The sequence below is a fragment of the Esox lucius genome, chromosome 16 (genome assembly GCF_011004845.1).
Source record: "Esox lucius isolate fEsoLuc1 chromosome 16, fEsoLuc1.pri, whole genome shotgun sequence".
In the NCBI taxonomy this organism is placed as follows: Eukaryota; Metazoa; Chordata; class Actinopteri; order Esociformes; family Esocidae; genus Esox; species Esox lucius.
Window position 1 is genome coordinate 4,185,520 of NC_047584.1, and position 15,945 is coordinate 4,201,464.

The 15,945-nt window shown below is 39.3% G+C and overlaps 1 protein-coding gene across 1 annotated transcript; it reads left to right on the top strand.

Moving 5' to 3' along the window:
• The first annotated feature begins 1,051 nt into the window (after positions 1–1,051).
• slc25a6 (solute carrier family 25 member 6) lies at positions 1,052–12,501 on the top strand. Its single transcript, XM_010905690.4, has 4 exons — positions 1,052–1,273; positions 2,433–2,919; positions 3,355–3,495; positions 11,081–12,501. Exons 1-4 carry the CDS (start codon positions 1,163–1,165, stop codon positions 11,239–11,241), a joined length of 900 nt encoding a protein of 299 aa, XP_010903992.1. The 5' UTR covers positions 1,052–1,162; the 3' UTR covers positions 11,242–12,501.
• Positions 12,502–15,945: the final 3,444 nt, after the last annotated feature.

Below are 15,945 nucleotides of genomic sequence, written 5' to 3' on the forward strand. Positions count from 1 at the left end.
GCCTGGTTTGGAGACAGTACCAAACCATGTCATGTGGAGGGGGAGGTGCGCAATGCACAATACAGGGGCTCTCTGGATCTTTCCTTTTCGCCAAAAACAAGGACATATGATAGGTGGATGGGTTAATAATTTAATGTTTTAATAACTGAAGATTTTTTATTACCTAATGTTCTAATATTTTTTAGGGCCATCGTCCTTCACCCCATACGACGCCCCTGACATTAAGACAAGACAGCTTCAAAAATAGAAGTACCATGTTCTTAAAGGCGCAATCTGTCCACATAATAGTCTTATTGAAGTTGCAAAGCTCCTAAAAAAAAAAAAAACTAAAAAGGTGATATGATCCCCATCTAAACTGAACTGGGAATTTCTCGGACAATGCAGTGTTTTCCGCTTCTCAATAGAGAAACGCGTGCACATTGGAGCTGTTTCATTGTGGCATAGCAGATTGGTGTGAAACCCGCATGACCGTGATGCAAAGCATTCCTCCAGATTTACACAAAAATGGCTCACTGACCACAGAACCGGGGAGTACAGCTTGTTGATAATTGAGGTCAGAGTAGTAGAGAATGAAAAATCGTACAAGCCAACAGGCTGGTAGTAAAAACAACAACAGGAAACGAACCAATTTTACGCAACAACCAACCAAACGTTTGTCATAGATGCCTGTCTCGGCCTGGTGTAGCAGACGACCACACTGAGAGACAGACAGTTTCTGCTCTAAAATGTTCTTGTACCTGACAGAGTCCATGACGCTATATTTACTCGCAAAGTTACCATGGATTTTGAAAACAGAACTGCAGCCCATCACATATCCACCACAAAAATCCACAGTGATGACATGGTTAATAATGTCCCACAGTGTTTTACCTCTGGGGAAAAATAGCAAAAACGTACATGTTACAAAAAATACATGGATCTTCGTTAATTCATTTCAATAATATATGGTTTGTATTTTTCCTATTTTTCTAACTAATTTGTTTATATTCGAAGTTATTTAGTTCAGGTTGACTTTTATTTAGGAAATCCGACGCATGATTACGTGACTTTAGTGTCACTTGCTTCATGAGGCTGTTCTTACAGCGAACAGTTTCTGGTACCCAGCCCCAGCGATCCACACGCTATCGGTTTGTTCGGCTATTTGTTATCTCCAGACACTATCATGGCAGAAGGCGCTATTTCTTTTGCAAAAGACTTTTTGGCAGGTGGGGTTGCCGCTGCTATCTCCAAAACAGCAGTGGCGCCAATTGAAAGGGTGAAACTTCTTCTGCAGGTGAAGTGAGACTGTACCAATGCAAGTGGTTTGAATGTGCTTGTTCTTCCATGTGGCTCAACTTTATTATTTAGTTTACATCATCACAAGTCGGTGGGTTGCTCCTGTTAGCGTCTAATTTTGGGAGCCATATTTAAGTAATATGACTGCTGCTGCCTGCGTTGGTCCGGGGTGTTCATCCTAGTGATGCTCCAGTGAAGTAGTCCACAGCGTGTTTCGGGACATTGTTTCACGTTTGGAAAATGATATACGGCTGATATTTACGTGGGCAGTTTTACTTTTTTATAACTGTTAGGCCGGTTTAGTTCGCGTGTTAGCAATGCATGCTAACCGCGTTAGTGCTTTGTCTGCATCCCCCACAGGTGACACTTTCTGTGATGCTGCAGTAATAGCTGCAATGTCATTTCTCTAACATGAAACTTAGGATAAACTCGAGTTCTCCCCTCCAGTATAGCTAGTAGAGATCAATGTCGGATAAATACCGTTTCTTTCTATTTCAACCTATTTAGCTGTTGCTGACGAAAAGGATGGATGGACATGCCAAAATATTACTCTACAAACAGTCCACATATTGCATCTGAAGTGGCGTAGCAAATAATTCTGATTGTGCAGATACATTTTGTAGACAAATTTGAGCGTACGCCTATATCCTATTGTTTTAAATTCGTAGTTTTTTATTGTGTACCTTCCATTTATCATAGTCCTAGCGTAGCATTCTTACATTTTACATACTGAGCGCTTAAACCCCGTACATCCCTGGCACAGCATTCGGTACAGTATGCGTTCAGGCAGAAGTCCATCCCCTGCCAGCCGACTCATTTTAGTTTGGTGCATGGCAGTCGCATGTGTCAGATTTGTCCAATTTCTGAATCCATAGATGTTTTACAAAATAAGTTGTAAAAATGTAGCAGATTTTTGTTAGTGATGTGGTGCATGGCTTTTCGAAGACTAAATATAATCCACCATATAGCCATATCTTGAGTGCATGCAGCTTTAGAATATGGACTATGCCCCAGGGTAGAAGCCTATGGTTTAGAAATAACTTAATAGGCATTATAATAATATTTTGTCACGATTATGTTCCATTGCACCAAAATTATTCAGAACAGATATTTGACCCTCCTGTGTTTCTCTACATCATCCTATTTTTCTCTATCAGGTACAACATGCCAGCAAACAGATCACAGTTGACAAGCAGTACAAGGGAATTGTGGACTGCTTTGTTCGGATTCCCAAAGAGCAGGGCTTCATTGCATTCTGGCGTGGCAACACGGCCAATGTCATCCGCTACTTCCCCACCCAAGCCCTCAACTTTGCTTTCAAAGACAAATATAAGCAGATCTTCCTGGGGGGAGTCGACAAGCACACCCAGTTCTGGCGATACTTTGCCGGCAACTTGGCGTCTGGTGGCGCAGCCGGAGCTACCTCACTCTGCTTCGTGTACCCACTGGATTTCGCCCGTACCCGCCTGGCAGCAGATGTAGGAAAGGCAGGCGACACCAGGGAGTTTACTGGTCTGGTGGACTGTATAAAGAAGGTCTCCAAGTCAGATGGAATGAAGGGGTTGTACCAGGGATTTGGCGTGTCTGTGCAGGGCATCATTATCTACAGGGCGTCATACTTTGGCGTCTACGACACGGCTAAAGGTATAAAAAAAAAACAGGGTTGCTTGCTGGAGAGCTTGTAGGCCTACTTTTATTGGTAGTAGCATTGTTTTTTATATACGCAGTATTTAAGTGTTTGATTTGAACATCAGTAGTCTCTAGACAGAGAGTTCAGACACCAAGGAGCTTCAGTCACTTAGTTTTTTTATGAATTTTTTGCGATTCAGACAGATTTGAAATAGTGTGAAAAATTAACTTGGAGGACAGATTAGAGGAATAGTACAATATCACAATCACTGCAGTAAGGTCCTAATATAAAAATAAACATATCAAAAGGTAAAGTATTATTAGTAATAGGATTTTATATAAATAATTAAATAAAGACTGCACACTCAGCTCAACCTGTTGATCAACATTTTGTACTTACACTTTGTGTGGGACTACTAAATCCTGTCTTTCCCTCAATGACTCATGCAGGCATGCTTCCTGATCCCAAGAACACACACATTGTCATCAGCTGGGCAATCGCCCAAACAGTGACAGCTGTAGCTGGCGTGGTCTCCTATCCCTTTGATACTGTCCGACGGCGCATGATGATGCAGTCAGGCCGGAAAGGAGGTAAGGGTGATGGAATAGGATCATGGGAGAACTGTCGGAAGGGAAGCTTGTATATGATTTGTGTTGCCATTACATCAAGGCATTGCACACCAAGTTTTGGTTTTTAAAAATTACTTTTTTTGAACCTGTTATATGACCGGGGGCCCTAAATAGCGCAGAGGTAAAGTCACGGTATCATTGAGAGACCAGGTTTCAAATCCTGCTCACAAATTACCACAGATGTCCCACGGATGGTTGGCATTTGGCCAGCACAGTCTCTGAGTATTGAATTTAGTTGCCTTACTTGGTAGCGCTCTTAGCGACTCCTTGTGGCGGGTTGTGTACGTGTTAGCTTAACCATTTTTGCTGGCTTATTGATAATTAGGTTAGGGATTCTGCATAAGAATTTAGAGAGATCCATATGGCAAGCCGTTTTATCATATATTCAATGAATTTTTGAGATCAACAATATTTTCTGAGCTTAGTAATTCATTTACTGACCTCAAAAATTCACATTTTCATCCCAAAAAATGAATTTCTGAGATCGAAAATGTGCATTTTGGATCTCAAGAATTTTGAAGAAAAAAAAAATGCTATGCTAATGACCTTCTCGTGTGCGGGAGTACATGTGCAGGCTTCTTCATTCTGTTTGCAGAGCCGTAACATTTTGCTACGTTAAGAGCGTTGTGCACTGTGGCCATTGTAGACCTTGTTATTCGTTGGATTTCAAAGGGATTAAGTTGGATTTTTCCGCCTACAGCTCTTTATAAAGTGGAAAAAAAACTTATGTTTTACTGTTCCAGAAATATATTGTAATAATGCTGTTTATAACAACAAAAGATGCAAACATGAGTTCCTAGGATATGGGAATTTCCAATGGTTATGGTTGAGCGTTTCAGTCACAGTCCTGACTTGGATACACATGCATCCCTCTATCTTTCGCTGTACATGCACCTGTGTAGTGACTTTTAGGTAATATCTATTTTTTTCCATTAAATGCAGGCATGGATATCATCAGAAGGAATAAGTTAATGATTTTTATTTTTTTTATTTCTTATGGGATTTATAGTTCACTGTAGGGTTTAACAGAATGGCACAATCATAAAACAAAACTTGGCAATAAAGAAAAACATGAACCTACCCCTGTTCAAACATCTGCATACCTTTAGTTCTTAATACTGTGTATTGACCCCTTTAGCATCAATGACAACATGCAGTCTTTTGGAATAGTTGTATATGAGGCCCCAAATTCTTGCAGGTGGTATAGCTGCCCATTCGTCTTGGCAAAATGCCTCCAAGCTCTATTTTGGTTTCGTCACTTCAAATTACAGTGTGACAGAAGCTGTGATGCGTGTCACCGTGTTGTCGTGCATATTGTAACCAGGCTTTTTTATGGCATTGGCCATAAAAGGCTTCTCTCTGGCAGCTTGGCCATGCAGCTCATTTTTGTTCAAGTAATCTTCATATTGTGCTCCTTGAAACAACCACACCATCTTTTTCCAAAGCAGCCTGTATTTCACTTGAGGTTACCTGTGGGTTTTTTTTGTATCCCAAAAATTTATTCTGGCACTTTAAGCTGAAATCTTTCTTTCTAGTCTTACTGACCTTGACTTCATATCAAGAGATTCCCGAATTTTCCACTTCTTAATAAGTGATTGAACAGTGCTGACTGTTATTTGCAAGGCTTTGGATATCTTTTTATATAATTTTCCATCTTTATGAAGTTCCATTACCTTGTTACGCAGGCCTTTTGACAGGTCTTTTCTGCTCCCCATGGCTCAGTATCTAGCCTGCCCAGTGCATCCACGTGAGAGCTAACAAACTCATTTACTATTCATACACAGACACTAACTGCAATTTAAAAAGCCACAGGTGTGGGAAATTCACCTTTAATTGCCATGCTCACCTGTGTGCATCACGTTGTGTGTCTGTAACAAGGCCAAACATTCAAGGGTATGGACACTTTTGATCAGGGCCATTTGAGTGATTTCTGTTATCTTAAAAAAAAAAAAAGAGCCAAACAACTATGTGGTAATAAATGGCTTCATATGATCACTATCCTTAAATAAAATACGTTTTTTTGCATCATCAGTCATATTTTCAAAATCAATGCTAAAATTTCTAAATTTCTTCCTGGGAATGCAAACTTATTAGCACAACTGAATGTATTTTGAGCACCAGAGGCTCTGCGGTAGCACCTTTCAGGACATCAGTTTTGAAGTTGTCCAAGAGTATAATTTAAGACTGTACATTTGCTGGAGAATAAAGTCAAATGACTCAAATAAAATGTTTATCCCAAAAAACAATGAATACATTTCAAAGTTGGTCTTTTTAAATGAATAAGTATAGAAGGTCCATCAGTCTGTGGTGCTGCCTCAGTAATTATTTTGGTTTTCTATTCCAAAAGCTTAGATTTAAATTCAGTTACTATAAGGTTATGGTATACATGGTATAGATTTGCTATTTTTTTTACGTTGCATCCATTTCTTAACCACCTCCTCCAAGGTGTCCAACATGATCCCCAGCACAGAGCACGCCTTCCTGATTAGTTTATTGATCTTTTCAGCATCCCCAGACATGAGGTGGGAAGCCCATTACAGCACCTCAAAGAAGATGGCGCTACACATCACAGACTGGCAGAACATATTCAGCAGTGTAATGAGTACATCAAAGTACAAATTGTCGTCTGCCAGTTAGATGGTCAATGATCCAGGAGACAAGGGTTTCTCCATGTGCAGCAGAGGCAGCACGTGGGGAAATGTGTTATGGTCTGATGAAACCAAGGTTGAACTTTTTGGCCATAATTCCAAAAATGTCTAATCCACTGGCAACAAAAGTGAAAATTTAAAATGTAAATGTCCAAATTGGGCCAATTAGCCACTTTCCCTCCCCGGTGTCATGTGACTCGTTAGTTTTCCAAGGTCTCAGGTGTGAATGGGGAGCCGGTGTGTTAAATTTGGTGTCATCGCTCTCACACTCCCTTATACTGGTCATTCAACACGGCACCTCATGGCAAAGAACTCTCTGAGGATCTGAAAAAAAGAATTGTTGCTCTACATAAAGATGGCCTAGGCTATAAGTAGATTGCCAAGACCCTGAAACTGAGCTGCAGCACGGTGGCCAAGACCATACAGCGGTTTGACAGGACAGGTTCCACTCAGAACAGGCCTCGCCATAGTCGACCAAAGCTGTTGAGTGCACTTGCTCAGCATCATATCCAGAGATTGTCTTTGGGAAATAGATGTATGAGTGCTGCCAGCATTGCTGCAAAGGTTGAAGGGGTGGGGGGTCAGCCAGTCAGTGCTCAGATCATATGCCACACACTGCATCAAATTGGTCTGCATGGCTGTCGTCCCAGAAGGAAGCCTCTTCTAAAGATGATGCACAAGAAAGGCTGCAAACAGTTTACTGAAGACAAGCAGACTAAGGAAATGATTACTGGAATGATGTCCTGTGGTCTGATGAGACCAAGATAAACTTATTTGGCTCAGATGGTGTCAAGCGTGTGTGGCGGCAACCAGATGAGGAGTACAAAGACAAGTGTGTCTTGCCTACAGTCAAGCATGGTGGTGGGAGTGTCATGGTCTAGGGCTGCATATATATATACACTATTACACACATAGTGAGGGAAAAATCCAGTAAATTGATTTGCATTTTAATGAGTGAAATATGTATTTGACCCCTCTGCAAAACATGACTTAGTACTTGGTGGCAAAACCCTTGTTGGTAATCACAGAGGTCAGACGTTTCTTTTAGTTGGCCACCAGGTTTGCTCACATCTCAGGAGGGATTTTGTCCCACTCCTCTTTGCAGATCTTCTCCAAGTCATTAAGGTTTCAAGGCTGATGTTTGACAACTCAATCCTTCAGCTTCCTCCACAGATTTTCTATGGGATTAAGGTCTGGATACTGGCTAAGACACCTGTCCACAGAAGCAATCAATCAGATTCCAAACTCTCCACCATGGCCAGGACAAAAGAGCTGTCTAAGGATGTCAGGGACAAGATTGTAGACCTACACAAGGCTGGAATCAGATGGTCATTGGCAAACTTCAGAGGGGCCTGGAGCTGCGCTGGCTTGAGCAAGGGGACCTTGCGTGCGCTGCAGGATTTTAATCCATGATGGCGTATAGTGTGTTACTAATGTTTTTCTTTGAGACTGTGGTCCCAGCTCTCTTCAGGTCATTGACCAGGTCCTGCCATGTAGTTCTGGGCTGATCCCTCACCTTCCTCATGATTATTGATGCCCCACGAGGGTGCGATCTTGCATGGAGCCCCAGACCAAGGGAGATTGACAGTCATCTTGAACTTTTTCCATTTTCTAATAATTGCACCAAAAGTTGTTGCCTTCTCACCAAGCTGCTTGCCCATTATCCTGTAGCCCATCACAGCCTTTTGCAGGTATACAATTTTATCCCTGATGTCCTTACCCAGCTCTCTGGTCTTGGCCATTGTGGAGAGGTTGGAGTCTGTTTGATTGAGTGTGTGGACAGGTGTCTTTTATACAGGTAACGAGTTCAAACAGGTGCAGTTAATACAGGTAATGAGTGGAGAACAGGAGAGCTTCTTAAAGAAAAACTAACAGGTCTGTGAGAGACGGAATTCTTACTGGTTGGTAGGTGTTCAAATATTTATGTCATGCAATAAAAAGCAAATTAATTATTTTCCTTCAGCTTCCTCCACAGATTTTCTATGGGATTAAGGTCTGGATACTGGCTAAGACACCTGTCCACAGAAGCAATCAATCAGATTCCAAACTCTCCACCATGGCCAGGACAAAAGAGCTGTCTAAGGATGTCAGGGACAAGATTGTAGACCTACACAAGGCTGGAATGGGCTTCAAGACCATCGCCAAGCAGCCTGGTGTGAAGGTGACAACAGTTGGTGCAATTATTCGCAAATGGAAGAAACACAAAAGAACTGTCAATCTGTCAAGCTGGAATGGGCTACAAGACCATCGCCAAGCAGCTTGATGAGAAGGTGACAACAGTTGGTGCGATTATTCACAAATGGAAGAAACACAAAAGAACTGTCAATCTCTAGATGCTTCAGGTTTCGGCTGTCGCTGGGCAATACAGACTTTCAGCTCCTTCCAAAGATTTTCTATTGGGTTCAGGTCTGGAGACTGGCTAGGCCACTCCAAGACCTTGAGATGCTTCTTACGGAGCCACTGCTTAGTTGCCCTGGCTATGTGTTTCGGGTCGTTGTCATGCTGGAAGACCCAGCCACGACCCATCTTCAATGCTCTTACTGAGGGAAGGAGGTTGTTGGCCATGATCTCGTGATACATGGTCCCATCCATCCTCCTCTCAATACGGTGCAGTTGTCCTGTCCCTTTTGCAGAAAAGCATCCCCAAAGAATGATGTTTCCACCTCCATGCTTCACGGTTGGGATGGTGTTCTTGGGGTTGTACTCATCCTTCTTCTTCCTCCAAACACGGCGAGTGGAGTTTAGACCAAAAAGCTCTATTTTTGACTCATCAGACCACATGACGTTCTCCTATTCCTCCTCTGGATCATCCAGATGGTCATTGGCAAACTTCAGAGGGGCCTGGACCTGCGCTGGCTTGAGCAGGGGGACCTTGCGTGCGCTGCAGGATTTTAATCCATGATGGCGTATAGTGTGTTACTAATGTTTTTCTTTGAGACTGTGGTCCCAGCTCTCTTCAGGTCATTGACCAGGTCCTGCCATGTAGTTCTGGGCTGATCCCTCACCTTCCTCATGATTATTGATGCCCCACGAGGTGCGATCTTGCATGGAGCCCCAGACCAAGGGAGATTGACAGTCATCTTGAACTTTTTCCATTTTCTAATAATTGCACCAAAAGTTGTTGCCTTCTCACCAAGCTGCTTGCCCATTATCCTGTAGCCCATCACAGCCTTTTGCAGGTATACAATTTTATCCCTGATGTCCTTACCCAGCTCTCTGGTCTTGGCCATTGTGGAGAGGTTGGAGTCTGTTTGATTGAGTGTGTGGACAGGTGTCTTTTATACAGGTAACGAGTTCAAACAGGTGCAGTTAATACAGGTAATGAGTGGAGAACAGGAGAGCTTCTTAAAGAAAAACTAACAGGTCTGTGAGAGACGGAATTCTTACTGGTTGGTAGGTGTTCAAATATTTATGTCATGCAATAAAAAGCAAATTAATTATTTACAAATCATACAATGTGATTTTCTGGATTTATGTTTTAGATTCCGTCTCTCACAGTTGAAGTGTACCTATGATATAAATTACAGACTTCTACATACTTTGTAAGTAGGAAAACCTGCAAAATCGGCAGTGTATCAAATACTTGTTCTCCCCACTATATATATATATATATATATATATATATATATATATATATATATATATATATATATATATATATATATATATATATATATATATGAACTCTTAACGTAGCAAAATGTTACGGCTCTGCAAACAGGATGGAGCCTGCACATGTACTCCCACCCACGTGAAGGTCATTAGCATAGCATTTTTTATCTCAAAAAAGCAATTATTGAGATCGAAAATGTGAATTATCGATCTCAAATGCCTTTTGAATTATTGAGATCAATAATTAAAATAATTTAATGAATTACTGATCTCAAGAAATAGAATTGTTGATCTCAATAATTCACTGAATATGATAAAATGGCTTGCCACACATTAAGAACTATTCCTGATATCAACAATTCAAATTTTTGAGATCAATAATTAAATGTTTGATATCAACAATTTTTATTTGATAAAACGGGCCATAGGTCCGAATGTTTGCTTTCTGGTTGAGTGATCCCATTTATATGATTATTAGTTAATCTACCCTCCCTAAAATCCTTTAAAGCAAATTGTGAAAAAGAACTGGGCACTGAAATACAGATGTCTACTGAAAAAATTAATAATTGCCAGATTAACTCTAAATTCAGCAGTATTTCAAGAGTATTGCACAGTATGCTTTGCAATGTCTGCTACCTCTCTCCTGTATGATAAAATATTGTTATTGTAAAGAAACACCTCGTCACAGATTTCCCCTCTTTTCGAACAATTGAGTGTTCAGCTTTTGGCACTGTGTGAGGGACTTGAGAATGTTGGGTTTTTGATAGTTTCCTCATTTCATATCCATAAAGATACTTGTTTCAATATCGATAAATTACTCACTGTTGTAAACATTTGGTAGCCTCGCCTTTCTTATTTGGATAGTTTGGCCCCCTAGATGACCAAACAACATTTTTTATTGTGAAGCTGCTGTTTGTGCATCAGCCCTCACACCCCAAGCTGGGTGTGAAATTTGCCTTTAATCAGTTCCATTGTTTGTTGGTTAGAATTAAAAGAAGCACATGTCATTTGCAATTTGCTGCTTTAAAAAATAAATAAAAAGTAGCTACCAAAAAAAGCATCAGATGTGATTTGTTTTTGACTCTCCTGAGTATAATGAGAGTTGCAAATTGTAAATGACAAAACTGGGGAGATAAAAATAAAATATCTATTAACATTTGTGATATGCCATTATGTACTTGTTTTTTTATCAAGTTCATTGATCCCATTTGCTTCTAATAGTCTAATGATTCTGTGAAAAGCATTTTCTAAAGTCAAAATGTAACTATAAATGTGTGTGTTTTTAGCTGACATTATGTACACTGGGACTTTGGACTGCTGGAGGAAGATTGCCCGTGATGAGGGACCCAAAGCCTTCTTTAAGGGAGCCCTCTCCAACGTTCTGCGAGGCATGGGTGGAGCCTTTGTATTGGTTCTATATGACGAGTTTAAGAAACTGACTAACTAAAAGAAACCCTTCTTGCTGCCCCCAAGCCACTGTTTTAGACCAAGTAAACTAGCTGTTACAATTATGTAATTTAGGCTTCAACTCAAACCCAATCTTTTCTGTGCAGTATTGAATTAGGTTCTAGGCTATTGTAGATTCTGAGATTTAAGGGGGACATTACCTGATTATTGAACTGTTTTCCATTTTAAGACATTATTTTCTTTGTTACTCTTTTTGGTCCTTAAATTGTTTTACTGCATTGTCATTTTTGTACAGGATGATCCTGTGAACGTGTCTTCTTCTGCACATAATCATTTAAACTATTTAATTTCCTCTGAACTTCAGATCCCTAAAATGTTCCCATAAATATTTTCTTGGCAGTTCAGCCATTTGTGTAGAGTTTTGCTATGTCCAAAATGATCCTGAAGATGGTATCATTGAACCAAACTACTTTTATGCCTCTCCTATTTCCTTTGAAGTGATAGAGTCCTTGCTTTTTTAACAATAAAGGGAATTAAGAGTTTTATGTTGTCACGTTTGGGATTGGAAAAGTGTAGGATGCAGATGATGTCATATAGGCTCACAGCAACATGAAAATATTTGAGAAGTCTAATTCTTTACAGACATGTTTTTTGTCTGCTAGCTTTGAGGTTAACAGCAGCACAGACAAAAATCTACCCAGAATACATTGCTTTTTCAATTCCATCTCTTGTGACATTGAATGTATATCTCCATTATTATTTGTATTAGATCTCATTGTAAGTGTTACCCTTGGATGGGTAATAAGAGTCATTATTCTTGGCTTTCCTGTCACTCTAAGATGGGGCTGTTGATGGTTTCAAGTTGATTTTATTATTCAGAAATTTTATTCTAAGTAATGGGAAGAGACTGAGGAAGGGTTACTTGTACAGTTCAAACTTGGCACTTTGTTTTGCATATAAAATGTATGTGCTGTGATATGGACACAATGAATGCATTAATAGCTCAGAAATCTGCAATCCTGTGGTCTCTCACTGACGTCAATGTAAAGCCAGTAAGAATTAAATAAATGTATACCTAATCACATCCTGAATTGAACACAATTTGTATGCTTGTTGACACCCAACAAGGAAGGGTTACTTGTACAGTTCAAACTTGGCACTTTGTTTTGCATATAAAATGAATGTGCTGTGATATGGACACAATGAATGCATTAATAGCTCAGAAATCTGCAATCCTGTGGTCTCTCACTGACGTCAATGTAAAGCCAGTAAGAATTAAATAAATGTATACCTAATCACATCCTGAATTGAACACAATTTGTATGGTTGTTGACACCCAACGTTACGTCAGAGATGTATTATTGTTCTTGTTGAAAGGAAGAATGTTCGAGAAATCCAGAATATTCGCTGAAAGCAAAAGGAGACTAGAACTATCTCATTGTATAATACTATAAAAACTGTGTCCAAAGTCCAAAAGTGTCTGGACAATAAAAAACTAAATGGGTTTATTTCCCCATAACTTTGGATTTCATATTATACAATGACTACAAGGTTAAAGTGAAGACTATCAGCTAAGATTTTTGAGGATGAACTATTACCAAATTGCAGCGAGTTTTGAACAGAGCATTTTTGGGGACCGACAGTATTTAGACACTTAGTTTAGGCACTTTATTCACCTAACAGACATCTTTAACAGATTTAAGAGATCACGTTATTGTATTCAAAATATTCCCAGCGCTGTAAGATTTTGGTAGGATTGCTTTTTGCTCCCCTTTATTATAAAACATTTTAAATCACAAGCAAAGACAAGCTTATTCCATTTTTGGGAGGAAAACTAATTCACTGTCTCAAACAGTCTCAAATGAACATTTCTAAACCTCTTTCTTTACTTACATTTTTTTTGTTGATGTCATAACCTTTGATGTCATCACAATGATAGTCATATCCAGTAAAAAGTGCATCACACCAATGGATGTTTTTATTTCTCCAAACTGAGACCAATTATATAATATTAGTAACTGGTTAAAAATTCTAATAATTTTAAAGCTCTTCAAGAACAATAACCAAACAATAATACTGTGACTCATCTGCCAATAGAGGTCAAGTGTCTGAATACTCAGAAAAGGATATGATATTCTCATAAGGAGGAATATCATTACGCTCAGAATCTCAGAAGGTCCAACAACCGGATGCAAAGCCACTGCATTTGTTGTGGTGGGAATCTTTGGGTCTATATAAGTTCCAGTAAGATTCACAGATGCAACTGAATAAGTTTTGCCTAAAAACTGCAATCATTCTCCTTCACTATACCAGCTGCTCCCACTCAGCCTCAAATGTCTTGCCATTTGTTTACCAGCGTCAATACACAGAACTTAGAAATGAAAACCATTCAAGTCAGTCAACTTTACCGGAGATCAAAGCCGATTGTAATTAAGGAAAATGGTAGAAAACTCCAGGGCAATCTTCTGTAATGCGATCTTAGTTGCTTGTCCAACACAAATGTACTGTATGTGTTAGATAAATATCCAGTCATTTTCTTCAAATGAAGCTTTGACAAGAACCATGGACATCCCACCTGCTAGTCATTATCATACTCGTGTTAAGTGCTTTGATATTAAAATGACTGATTCAAAACAGTTTGCTGCTTGTAGATAGCAGGACATTCACAACTACTTCCATATGTTGATATGCAGGGATAAACTCACGAGTTTATGAACTAGAGGGGATTATGGGACACAAGCATTACATGTCAGCTGCTTACACCAACATATTAGATATGCAGACTAAACAGAAGATTTTACTTTTATTAATATTGGTATGTCATGTATTTATTACATAATTTATTACAATAAGAAAATGTTAATCCATTTTGAACTTTAATGGAATGCCCCTTTTTTCTTGTGAATTACATGATATATATACTTAAATGTAAACCTCCAAAACATGGAATTCAAATGTTATATAGAGCAAATGACTTGTTTTGTTGCCATGTAGAGGTATTTGGTGCACAACATATTGTACCCACATGAGGGCAATGTTCACCAGGAAAACAACACTCTGCATTGCGCTGCTGGCTTGCCTAATTATGATATGCACAATTAGTCCTGATGGGTCCCTGAATGGGAGACCAGATGCTGGAAGCTGTGTTGGAGCACCAGTAGCGGGCACTCTGTTCTATAATTCAAATCCCATTGCCACTGTGCATAGAACTGGGCATAGCCCTCCATAAAGTGCCAAATTTTGGATAGGACATTAAATGTCCTGACTCTTTGTGGTCACTAAAGATAATTTGGCACTTACTAAATAAGTGTTAACCCATTGTCTTGGCTACATTTCCATTCTGGCCTTCATATCATGATGGCCATCTAACTTCACTAAACATTAAATGTGCTTATTCATCCCCTTTGCTCATCCTGTATCTAAAAGACACTGTAAAGTATTAAGCCACCTAACAACAAAAATCTAGAACAAGATCTGGATATTTTAGAGTTAAAGGACCACTTTGTATATTTAGTTGTCCATGTGGAAACTAGGTGAGTTGCAACGAATTACAGTTTCAGTCCAATTTCTCATATTATCACATTTTTGCAAATTCATAACATATCCTACGTTTTGCAAAAATGTTAACATTTCATACATTTTGAAAATTATAATGAAATGAAATAAATGGCAACACAACATTTCATACTACTTAATATAGTGTTCCAGAACTACGTTTTTTACGTCTATCCATTGAGACCGGCTTAAACACTAGCCATAAATGTTTCACTTTTTGTGACCAGCTTAAAAAAGCTGTAAAAACTATACTTAATAAAAAAGCAATTTAGGTAACAAAGTTCATTGCTTGTCTGGCCAACAGAAATATTACTTTTTGTCTTGAATTTTAGAAACAGAGGATTTTGCTTCAACATTGTTTTTCATGTTTACGGGTTGATTTCTACATTTTAGGCTGCACTTTAGTATGCAAATATTTACTGGAAATATTTTCAGGTAAACAGGAATCCTTGTAAATCCTTGGAATGCTCTCTCTTAACTCCTGTTTGTCTATTTGACCTTAGAGGACATGAGCCCTTTGACCATGCCTCAGGACTGTCTGCTCCAAATGACCCATGGCTGAAACATAGCGGACACTTTTCACTCATGAGCAACTCAAACAAGCATATGGTGAAACATGCTCACTTCAGAGGTATAATCAGCTCATTGCAGCCATACCAGACAAATGGAGAAAGAAAATGTAATCTCTAGAAAGCAATGAATCTCCTGGTCGCCCATTAATTAAAGATCATGCATGGTTAAACCTGACTAACATAAATTGTAAAATGTATCTCTTCCATCTTGCTACAAAAATTCTGACTGAGGGCACCCTACAGTATATAAAACATTTGGGAAAATCTTTTTGATATTCCAATCACATGGCACCAAGTGTATGTATTAATATGTAAAACAACTATTGATGTGTCTCTGACAGCCTTTCAGTTTAAATTGTTGTACAGAATTCTGGCCACCAAAAAAATGCTTAGATGATGGGGAATTGAGCAGTTGCCCGAGTGCAGACTATGCCAGGACGAAACAGAAACAATAGATAATCTATCTATAGTGTCAAAATTCTGGATTCTAGTTCATGATTGGTTATTGTGTCACAGAGTCTCCCTGGAAGTTAGTTTACAGAGAGTCATATTGGGTGACCTGAGAGGCAATTGCTCAATCATTTGAAAACATGATTCTTTTCCTTGGTAAAACATTC